The sequence below is a fragment of the Chiloscyllium punctatum genome, chromosome 1, assembly GCF_047496795.1.
Source record: "Chiloscyllium punctatum isolate Juve2018m chromosome 1, sChiPun1.3, whole genome shotgun sequence".
NCBI lineage: Eukaryota > Metazoa > Chordata > Chondrichthyes > Orectolobiformes > Hemiscylliidae > Chiloscyllium > Chiloscyllium punctatum.
The window spans coordinates 123,755,959-123,768,386 of record NC_092739.1 but is presented as its reverse complement, the minus strand read 5'-3'; the positions used below and the strand labels follow the sequence as shown (position 1 = coordinate 123,768,386).

Below are 12,428 nucleotides of genomic sequence, written 5' to 3'. Positions count from 1 at the left end.
AATTTAACCCTTGGAATTCAGACATAACAATTACTGAGCTATTACTGAGACTTGGTTGAGGGGAGGGCATGATTGGCAGCTAACCATCTCAGGACATCGATGCTTCAGGTGGGATAGAGTAGGAGGTAAAGGGGGGGTGGAGAAATTGCATTACTGGTCAAAGAAAATATCACAGCTGTGCTGAAGGAGGGCACTATAGAAGACTCAAGTAGTGAGGCAAAATGGACAAAGCTCAGAAAAAGGAAGGGTGGGGTAACAGTGTTGGGGCTGTACGACAGGACCCCCAACAGCGAGCATGAAATAGAGGTGCAAATATATAAACAGCTTATGGAAAGATGTAGGAGCAATAGGGTGGTGGTGATGGGAGATTTTAATTTTCCCAACACTGACTGGGATTCACTTAGTGTGAGAGGTCTAGATGAAGCAGAATTTGTAAGGAGCATCCAGGAGGGTTTTCCAGAGCAGTATGTAAATGGTCCAACTCGGAAAGGGGCCATATTGGATCTGGTGCTGAGGAATGAGCCCGGCCAGGTGGCTGAAGTTTCAGTAGGGGATTACTTTGGGAATAGTGATCACAATTCCATAAGTTTTAGAATAGTCATGGAAAAAGACGAGAGTGGCCCTAAAGGAAGAGTGCTAGACAGGGGGAAGACCAACTATACCAAAGTTCAGCAGGAGCTGGGGAATGTGGATTGGGAGCAGCTGTTTGAAGGTAAATCCACATTTGATATGTGGTAGGCTTTTAAAGACAGGTTGATTACAGTTCAGGAGAGGAATGTTCCTGAGAAAATGAGGGATCGAAATGACAAGGTTAGGGAACTATGGATGACAGGTGAAATTGTGAGACGAGCTAAGAGAAAGAAGTATACATACTAAAGGTCTAGGTGACTGAAGACAGGCACGCTTTGGAAGAATATCGGGAATATAGGACCAATCTGAAATGAGGAATTAAGAGGGCTAAAGGGGTCATGAGATATCTTTAGCAAACAGGGTTAAGGAAAATCCCAAAGCCTTTTTTTTATATATAAGGAACAAGAGGTAACTATAGAAAGGGTTGGCTAACTCAAGTACAAAGGCGGAAAGCTATGCATGGAGTCAGAGAAAATGGTGAGATTTTAATGAGTACTTTACATTGGCATTCACCAAGGAGAGGGGCATGACGGATGTTGAGGCTAGGGATAGATGTTTGACTACTCGAGGTCAAGTCAGCATAAGGAGTGAGGAGGTTTGGGGTATTCGAAAAGGCATTAAGGTAGACAAGTCCCCTGGTCTGGATGGGATCTACCCCCGGTTACTGAGGGAAGTGAGAGAGGAAATAGCTGGGGCTTTAACAGATATCTTTGCAGCATTCATGAACACGGGTGAGGTCCCGGAGTACTGGAAAGTTGCTAATTTAGTCCCCTTGTTTAAGAAGGGCAGCAAGGATAATCCAGGTGATTATAGACCAGTGAGCCTGACATCAGTGATAGGGAAGCTGCTGGAGAAGATGCTGAGGGATAGGATCTATTCCCATTTGGAAGAAAATGGGTTTATCAGTAATGGGAATCATAGTTTTGTGTATGGAAGATCATGTCTTGCAAACTTAATAAAATTCATTGAGGAGGTGACAAAGTTGATTGAAGGGGGAAGGGCTGTAGATGTTATATACATGGACTTTGGTAAGGTATTTGTTAAGGTTCCCCATGGTAGGCTCATGGCGAAGGTGAAGTCGCATGAGGTCCAGGGTGTTGTAGCTAGATAGATAGAGAACAGGATGGGCAACAGAAGACAGAGATAGTAGTAGAAGGGAGTTTCTCAAAATGGAAAACTGTGACCAGTGGTGTTCCACGGAGATCTGTGCTGGGAGCACTGTTGTTTGTGATATATATAAATGATTTGGAGGAAGTGAGCGGCACAATGGTACAGTGGTTAGCACTGCTGCCTCACAGTGCCAGAGACCTGGATTCAATTCCCGCCTCAGGCGACTGACTGTGTGGAGTTTGCACATACTCCCCATGTCTGCATGGGTTTCCTCCAGGTGTTCCGGTTTCCTCCCACAGTCCAAAAATGTGCAGGTTAGGTGAATTGGCCATGCTAAATTGCCCATAGTGTTAGGTAAAGGGGTAAATGTAGGGGAATGGGTGGGTTGCGCTTCTTCGGGTCAATGTGGACTTGTTGGGCCGAAGGGCCTGTTTCCACACTGTAAGTAATCTAATCTAGTCTAATACAGCAGAATACAGATAGATTGGAAAGATGGGCAGAGAAATGGCAGGTGGAGTTCAATCCAGGCAAATGCGAGATGATGCATTTTGGAAGATCCAATTCAAGAGCGAACTACCCAATAAATGGAAATCTCCTGGGGAAAATTGACATACAGAGAGATTTGGCTGTTCAGGTCCATTGTTCCCTGAAGGAGGCAACATAGGTTAGTAAAGTAGTCAAGAAGGCATATGGCATGCTTTCCTTCATTGGATGGGGTACTGAGTAGAAGAATTGGCACGTCATGTTGCAGTTAAAAAAGACTTTGGTTTCATCGCATTTGGAATACTACATATAGTTCTAGTCGCCACATTACCAAAAGGAAGTGGATGCTTTGGAGAGGGTGCAAAGGAGGTTCACCGGGATGTTGCTTGGTATGGAGGGCGCTAGCTATGAAGAGAAGTTGAATTGATTAGGATTATTTTCATTAGAAAGATGGAAGTTGAGGGGGGTCCTGATTGAGGTCTACAAAATCATGAGAGGTATAGATAGGGTGGATAGCAAGAAGCCTTTTCCCAGAGTGGGGGACTCAATTACTAGGGATCACAAGTTCAAAGTGAGAAGGGAAAGGTCTAGATTAGGGCAGATATGTGTGAAAAGTTCTTTATGCAGAGGGTGGTGGGTGCCTGGAAAGGGTTGCCAGTGGAGGTGGCAGAGGTGGCACTACAGCATCATTTAAGATGTATCTGGACAGATACATGAATGGGCAGGAAGCAACGGGATACAGATCTTTAGAAAATAGGCAGCAGGTTTAGATGGAGGACCTAGATTGGCACAGGCTTGGAAGGCCAAAGGGCCTGTTCCTGTGCTATAATTTTCTTTGTTCTTTGTATAACAACAATAAACTAATATTACCCTTACTCTAACCTAGAATATCCCTTTTTTAAGTGGTGAAAATTTGGAAGCAGTGGAGCTCTGAAGAGGTTAGTTTGGAGGGAGGGAGGACGTTCTATTTTGCTAAACCTGTTAAAGGTCCTAATCAGATCACATATGGTGAACAGATTTGGATCCCTTATCTAATGATAAACACATTATCATTGGAGGATTTCAGAGAAATTTCACTAGGTTGATCCCAGCTATTGAGGGAATGTTTTATGAGGTGAAGTTGTGTAAGTTGGGCCTGTATGCTTTGGAGCACAAAGGAATAAGAAGTGACCTTATTGAAACATGGAAATTTTTTCAGGGACTTGACAATGCAGATATGGAAAGATTGCTTCCCCTGTTGGGGTAGTCTACGAGCAGACGGTATAATCTTGGAATAAGGGGTCGCCCTTTTGAAACAGAGATTGGGAGGAATTTCTTCTTTCAAAGGGAAGTGAGTATATGGAGTTCTTTTTCAGAGAGCACCATCGAGGTTAAGTACATTCAAGGGTGAGGTCGACAGATTTTTACTCAATAAGGGAATCAAGGGTGATAGGGAAAAGGCAAAAATATGGAGCTGAGGATTCCAGGATCATCCAGGATCTCATTGGCTGACAGAGCAATCTCAATTGACTGAATGATCTACTTCTACTCCTGTCACATGATTGATCTTGTAAAATATTTATCAATATCAGCTTCTTTTGTCAGTCAATCGAAACATATTGTTTTTCAGAAAATTCCCTGTGATTTCAAAATATGATTATCATATTCCAGATTAGATCCCCTACAGTATGAAGCAGGCCCTTCAGCCTAACAAGTCCACACCAACCCTCCAAAGAGTAACCCACCCCCCTGCATTTACCCCTTACTAATGCACCTCACACGATGGGCAATTTAGCATGGCCAATTCACCTGACCTGTGCATCGTTGGATTGGAGGAGGAAACCAGTGCACCCAGTGGAAACCCACACAGACAGTTGCCCGAGATAGGAATTGAACCCAGGTCCCAATCACTGTGAGGCAGTAGTGCTAACCACTGAGCCACCATGCCACCCAGTTTTACTTACAGGAAATATTATGTTCATGAAATTGCGTTAATTCGTCATTAACCATACCTTGTATTCCACAAACTCTTGTGTCTGTTGGAGTGAACTCACGATGCTTCCTCTGAGAATGCTGGATAGCGTCCCTCTTATAAATAATATGTGGTTGTTGTTCCCCTCTTTGCCTTGGATGGCCATTGACAGGTTCAATAAGATAGTCACCACTGCGTAACCGGAACAAACCATGCTGCAGAGAAGGACAGGGGGAATTTAAATTTAATTGCACATTTACTTTATTGTTTTGATTTCAACCATAAATATTATATCGTAGAACATAGAACAGTACAGCACAGGAACAGGCTATTCAGCCCACCACATCGCTATTGTAAACTAAATCCTATCTGCCTCCATGTGGCCCATGTCCCTATATTCACTGTCTGTTCACCTTTTAAGCATTGCTATTGTATCTGCTTCTACCACCTTCCCTGGCAACATGTACCAGGCACGTATCCCCCACTGTGTAAAATACATGCCTCACACAACTACTTTAAACATTCCCCCTCTCACCTTAATCTTTTGCATCCTAATATTTATTTTTTTCACTGTGGGGAGAAGACTCAAACTATCCATCTGATCCATGCCTGTCATAATTGTATATACTTCTATTAGGTCACCAATCAGCCTGCAATGCTCTAGCAAAAACAATCCAAGTTTGTCCCGAACTCTCCTTATAGCTAATATGCTCCAATCGATGCAACATCCTGGTAAGCCTCTTTCACACCCTCTCCAAATCATTCACATCCTTTCTATAATGTGGCAACCAGAACTACACACAATATTCCAAACTTGGCTTGACTAAAGTTTCATTCAACTGTAACATGACTTGCCAACTTTTATTATCAATACCTTACTGAAGAAGGCAACCATGTAGTATGGCTTCTTTACCACTTTATCCACTTGTGTTGCCATTTTCAAGGAGCTATGGACTTGCACCCCAAGATCCATCTGAATATGAAAGCTCCTCATGTATTGTCATTTACTGCATACTTTCCTCTTGCATTTGACCTCCTAAAATGCATAAACTCATGCTCGTCCAGATTAAACATCATCTGCCAATTCTCTACCGAACTTTCGAACTGCTGTATCCTTTGACAACCTTCCTCATTATCCACTACTCCACCAATTTTTGTGTCATGATTTGGAGGTGCTGGTGTTGGACTGGGGTGTACAAAGTTAAAAATCACACAACACCAGGTTATAGTCCAACAGGTTTATTTGGAAGCACTAGCTTTCGGAGTGCTGCTCCTTCATCAAGTGGTTGTGGAGTATAAGATCATAGGGCACAGAATTTATAGCAAACATTTACAGTGTGATGTAACTGAAATTATATATTGAAAAAGACCTGGATTGTTTGTTAAGTCTCTCATCTTTTAGAATGGGCATGTTGGTTGCAAATTTACTAACCAGACCGACAGCATTTTCACCCAAATCATTGTATAAACAAAAAAACAACAGAGGTCCAGTACTGATCCTTGCAAAACATGATTTGTCACAGACCTTCTGTCAGAAAAATAACCCTACACAACTATCCTCTGTTTTCCAAAATCAAGCTAAATTTGTATTGAACTAACAAACTCACCATGGATCTATGTGACCCATGTGACTTAATCTTCTGGACCAGCGTACCATGAGGGACCTTGTCAAATATTTTAGTAAAGTCCATGCAGACAACATCCACTGCCCTACCCTCATCAATCAACTTTGTCACTTCCTTAAAAAACTCAATCAAATTTGTGAGACAAGACCTCACCCACACAAACCCATACTGACTATCACTAATACATTCATTCTTTTCCAAATGCAAGTACATGCTACCCCTAAGAATCTTCTCCAATAATTTACCTATCACTAGCATAAGGCTCACCAGCCCACAATTTCCTAGATTATCCTGAGCAAAGAGACAACATTTGCTGTTTTCCAGTCACAGGGACTTCACTTGTGGCTACAGTATTCGAAGAACTCTGTCAAAGCCTTAGCAGTCTCCTCTGTTGCCTCTTTCAATATCCTGGGATAGATCCCATCAGACCCTGGGGACTTATCTACCTTAATTTTTTTTCAAGACACCCAATACCTTCTCATTCTTTATATAGATATGCCCTAGAATATCAAAATACCCATATCAGGTCTTACCATCATCTATGTCCTTTTCTTTGTTGAATACCAATGCAAAGTACTCATGAAGGACCTCAGCCACATCCTCTGCCTCTACACATAAATTCCCTCCTTTTTCCTTGAGTGGACCTACCCTTTCTTAGCTACCCTCTTGCTCCTAAGATGTAAAATGCCTTGGGATTCTCCTTAATTTTACTTGCCAAGGATATTTCATGGCCCCTTTTAGCCCTCCTAATTACTTGTTTAAGTTCTTGTCTGCTTCCTTTATATTCCTCAAGGGCCTTGCCTGATTTTAGTTCCCAAAACCTTGCATGTGCTTCCTTTTTCTTTTTGATAAAACTTTCAATATCTCCTGCCAACCAGATATCCCAAATCTTGCCATGCTTACCTTTCATCCTCACCGGAACATAATCAACAGGCCTTTGAAAGACAGCCGCCCCAATCTAATTTCTCCAGTTCTTGTCTAATACTTTTGTAATTAGCCTTCCCCCCATTTAGCACTTTCATCTGAGAATCAATCTTATTCTTATGCATAACTATTATAAAACTTATTGAACTATGATCACTATTCCCAAAATGCTCATCCACTGAAGCACTGATCACCTGGCTAGACCCATTCCCTAATACAAGATCCAGTATGGCACCCTCTTTTAAACAGGATTTACAGCCCAGAAACAGGCCCTTCGGCCCTCCAAGCCTGAGTTGATCAAAATCTACTGTCTAAACTTGTCGCCCAATTCCTAAGCATCTGTACCCCTCTGCTTCCCCACCTACTCATGCATCTGTCCAGACGCATCTTAAATGAATCTAATGAAAACAAACCTAACCTGCTCAACCTCTCTTCATAGCTATCTGCTTCCATACCAGGCAATATCTTCGTAAACTTCCCCTGCACCCTCTCCAAAGCGTCCACATCCTTTTGATAATGTGGCAACCAGTACTGTACACAGTATTCTAAATGCGGCCAAACCAATGGCTTATATAATTTTAACATGACCTGCAAGCTCTCATACTCAATGCCCCGTCCAATGAAGGCAAGCATACCATATGCCTTCTTGACCACTCTATCCACCTGCATAGCAACCTTCAGTGTACAATGGACCTGAACTCCCAGATCTCTCTGCTCATCCACTTTTCCCAAGGCTCTACTGTTTATTGTATAATTCACTCTAGAATTAGACTTGTCTAAATGCATCACCTCACATTTGCCTGGATTGAAAACGATCTGCCACTTTTCCGCCGAACTCTCCAGTCTATCTATATCCTCCTGTATTATTTGACAGTCCCTTATACTTTCTGCTACTCCACCAATCTTCGTGTCATCTGCAAACTTGTTGATCATACCAACAGTGCCCTCTTCCAGATCATTTATGTATATTACAAACAACAGTGGCCCCAACACTGACCCCTGTGGAACACCACTGGTCACCTTTCTCCATTTCGAGAAACTCCCTTCAACCACTACTCTCTGTCTCCTGTTGCTCAACCAGTTCTTTATCCACCTAGCTAGAACACCCTGCACACCATGTGACTTCACTTTCTCCATTAGTCTACCATGGGGGACCTTATCAAATCCTTACTAAAGTCCATGTATATGACATCAACAGCCCTTCCTTCATCTATCAACTTGGTCACTTCCTAAAAGAACTCTATTAAGTTGGTAAAGCACAATCTCCCCCACACAAAACCACTATCACTAATAAGCTCATTCTTTTCTAAATATAAATAGATCCTATCACTTGGTACCTTCTCCAGCAACTTTCCCACCACCGACGTCAGGCTCACTGGTCTACAGTTACCCAGAATATCCCTACTACCCTTCTTGTACAGGAGGACAACATGAGCAACCTTCCAGTCCTTCGGCAGCTCACCTGTATTTAAGGATGCCACAGAGATATCTGTCAAGGCCCCAGCTATTTCCTCTCTTGTCTCCCTCAGCAACTTGGGATAGATACCATCCAGTCCTGGGGATTTGTCCACCTCAATAACCTCTAGCCTACCCAACACATCTTCCCTACTTATGTCAACGTGATCCAGCCTAATCAAACTTCTATCTCTAATCTCAATATTCATCATGTTCCTCTCCTCCGTGAACACTGATGCAAAGTAATCATTCAGAAGCTCACCCATTCGCTCAGGTTCGACACACAGCCTTCCTTCGTTATCCTTTAGTGGACCAATCCTTTCTCTAGTTACCCGCTTGCTTCTTATATAAGAATAAAATGCTTTGGGATTCTCCTTAATTCTACTCACTAAAACTATTTCATGACCTCTTTTAGCCCGCTTGATTCCTTGTTAAGACTGGCCCTATTCTTCCAATATTCTTCCAGGGCCCATTCTGTTCTTAGCTGCCTAGACCTTATGTATGCTTCCCTTTTCCTCTTGGCCAGTCATACAATTTCTCTTGGTATCCACGGTTCACGAATCTTGCCTTTCCTAAACTTTGCATTCACTGGGAAATGCCTATCCTGCACTATCTTTAACCTATTTTTGAAAGCCTCCCACATATCAAATGTGGACTTCCCTTCAAATAGCTGTGTGCAATCCACATTTCTGAGCTCCTGCCTAATTTCGATATTACATGGACTTTAGTAAGGATTTGATAAGGTCCCCCATGGTAGACTAATGGAGAAAGTGAAGTCACATGGTGTGCAGAGTGTTCTAGCTAGCTGGCCTTGGCCCAGTTTAGTACTCTTCCCTTAGGACCACTTTCATTGTTGTCTACAAGTATTCTAAAACTTACAGAATTGTGGTCACTGTTCCCAAAGAAATCCCCCACCGCAACTTCAACCACCCGTTCTGGCTTGTTCTCCAGTACCAGGTCCAGTATGGTCCCTTCCCTCATCGAACTATTGACATAATGCTCTAGAAAATTCTCCTGGAGGCTTCTTACAAATTCTACCCCATCCAGACCTCTGACGCTAAGTGTATCCCAGTCAATGTTGGAAAAATTAAAATCTCCCATCACCTCTACCCTATTGCCTCTACATCTTCCCATAATCTGTTTACCTATTTATTTTTCTACCTCATGCTCACTGTTGGGAGGCCTTTAATACAGCCCCAACAATGTAACTGCATCTTTTATATTTCTCATCTCCGCCCATAATGCCTCACTACCCAAGACCTCCATAGTGTCCTCCTTTAGCACAGCCGTGATAGCATCCCTGACCAGCAATGCAACTCCACCCCACCCCGCCACCCCCCTTTTACTTCCCTCCCTGTCCTGTCTGAAGTGTCTATATCCTGGAACATTTAGTTGCCAATCATCATGCCCTTCCTTCAACCAAGTCTCTGTGATTGCAATAATTTGATACCCCCAGGCACCAATCCAAGCCCTAAGTTCATCTGCCTTACACACTATACTCCTTGCATTAAAGTAGATGCATTTCAGGCCACCAGTTCTTTTGTGCTCATCTGCTCTCTGCCTCCTCCTCCCCTTAATAATGCTATCTTCATGATTCTTAGTCTCCAGTCTTCATCTCGCTGGCTATTTGTTTTCTCTTCTGGTTCCCAGTCCCCTGGCACATTAGTTTAAAACCTCCCCAGCAGCAGTAGCAAAAACTACTGCTTGGGACATTGGTTCCGGTCTGATTCAGATGTAGACTGTCCATTTTGTAATAGTCCCACCTTCCCCAGAACCAGTCCCAATGTCCAACAAATCTGAACCCCTCCCTCCTACACCATCCCTCAAGCCACGTGTTCATCCTGCCTATTTTTTCATTTCTACGCTGGCTAGCACATGGCACTGATAGTAATGGAAAAATTAAAATCTCCCATCACCTCTACCCTATTGCCTCTACATCTTCCCATAATCTGTTTACCTATTTATCACTACCTTTGAGGTCCTCCTCTTTAACTTCTCTCCTAGCTCCTGAATTCTTCTTTCAGGACCTTATCTCGTTTTCTACTTATATCGTTGATGCCTATATGCAACTGGCTGTTCACCCTCCCCTTTTAGAATGCTGTGAAGCCGATTGGTGACATCCCTGACCCGAGCACCTGGGAGGCAACATACCATCCAGGAGTCCCGTTTTTGGCCACTATCTACTCCCCTTACAAAAGAATCCCCTATGACGATGGCCCTACAAGTCTTTCTCCTGCCCTTCTGAACAGCCGTGCCCACCATGGTGCCATGATCTTGGCAACAGCTGCCCTCTCCTGGTGAGCCATCTCCCCCAACAGTATCCAAAACGGTTCCCTGTTTTGGAGGGAGATCTGCAGGGGACATCTGCAGTGCCTTCCTACTCTTTTTCTGTCTTTTGGTCACCCCATTCACTGTCTCCCTCAGCAATTCTAACCTGCGGTGTGACCAGTTCACTAAACGTGCTATCCACGACCTCCTCAGCATCGTGGATGCTCCACCTTCTCTCCTCGCAGCTCTGTAAAAATGAAGGCCTGACTCCCGAGGTAAGTACCTTTTTAAGTGGGAAACTGACCCTTCCCGGCAGCCCTCACTTCACTCCACTTTCTCTCCTTGCCGCTCTGTCAAAATGGAGGCCCGACTTTACTGCACTATCTACATATTGTTGCAAGAAACACTCCTGGATGTACCTAACAAAATTTTGCCCTATCAAAGCCCATGACAGTAAAGACGCTCCAGTCAATATTGGGAAAATTAAAATCACCCAAGACAATCAGCTTTTGTGAACAGTTTACAGGAAGTCGAACTCTTAAAATTTATCCAGGACAACTTCTTAAGTCAGTATGTAGAAGTTCCTCCAAGCGAGGGGATCTTCCTAGATTTGGGCAAGTCATTGAAGTATCAGTGATCATACCTCAGTTAAATACAAGATTATTATGACATAGGTCATGACTGTTCCTGAACCACAAAAACCACAAGAAATAACAACTGATTAAATGATGGCTGCCATTGGGCAACTGAGAAACGGCAAAGCTTCTGAACAGCCAAGTGAATATAATATCACCTCACATCATGTCAAACTTATCAAACTGAAAGATTCTATCCTTAGTGTGTGTAATCAGCTGATCAACGACTGAAATACAGCAATTAAAACCAGGCTGGCATGTCTGAGGCAAGATCTTTATGATTGGACATCAGTTAAAGACAGACGAAAGCTCAGCTCTGATAGTTATCCAAAATCTTTTTAGACTTGAACTGTTAGCTTTCGACCCATATCTTATTTTTCAGCATTTGTACAAGAAAAGCATGTATAGCTTACACTGGAATTGGAGGTTGTCAAAAATGGATCAATCTGATCTGCTGGTATGAAGGAAATTAGGCCCATTTCACCAACCCAAGTTATCTTGATCTCTATCACTACCCTATTTATAGTTCACAATGCTTTCAAGTTTGTGCCATTTGTAAAATGTGTTAGAGTGCCCTACATACCTAAGCTTTGATCATTACTGTGGTCCAAATAAAACACTGGCCCTTGTATTGAACCCCATGGAAAGCCAATGTATATGTTCCTACTGTATGTCATCATACTGTATATCATTTAGTAAGTGTGGGAGTTTAAGAGTTAATCTCTAGTTTACAATTCAGTACCAGTTCCTGCTCGTACTGATAAGATCAGCTGTTTAGGAGAGTATCAGTTTATTACTCAGTTTATAACTCAATTATTACTCAGTTTCCTGTCATTGAGCCAATTTCATATCCATCCAACTACTTCCCCTTTTAGAGCATGTGCATGATCTTGCTGACAAGCCTGTTGTCCAGCAATTCAGCAAACACCTTTTAGAAGTCCATATGCACCACATCAGCTGCATTATCCTCATTAACCCCTACTGTTATTTCATTCAAAACATATCAAATAAGTCAATTAAACAACATTTGACTTCAAGATTTGGGCATTTTTTCTTACTTAATGTACATTTGTGAAAGTGACTGTTAATTTTCTCCCAGGTTATCATTTGCAAAAGCTTTCCCACCACTAAGATTAACTAGCTGGCCTAGGGTTTATTGACTTATCAGACACCTTTTTTGAATAAGGGAACAATGTTGCTGATCTTTTAGCATTGCCAAATCTAAGGAAGTTTGGAAAATTATTGCCAATATTTTGCAATTTTCACCTTAACTTTCCTCAGCATCCTAATATACAGCTCATCTTATCCTGGTGACATCTCAATGAACACATCCACATGTCAGTCAAT

The 12,428-nt window shown here is 42.6% G+C and overlaps 1 protein-coding gene across 2 annotated transcripts in view; it reads right to left on the bottom strand.

Moving 5' to 3' along the window:
• Positions 1-12,428, bottom strand: part of LOC140479591 (A disintegrin and metalloproteinase with thrombospondin motifs 12-like) — a 569,904-nt gene that overhangs the window by 448,763 nt on the left and 108,713 nt on the right. For both annotated transcript variants that reach the window (XM_072573412.1, XM_072573420.1), the window contains exon 3: positions 4,215-4,389. In XM_072573412.1, coding sequence (XP_072429513.1) covers positions 4,215-4,389 — 175 coding nt within the window. The remainder of the gene's footprint in view (positions 1-4,214; positions 4,390-12,428) is intronic.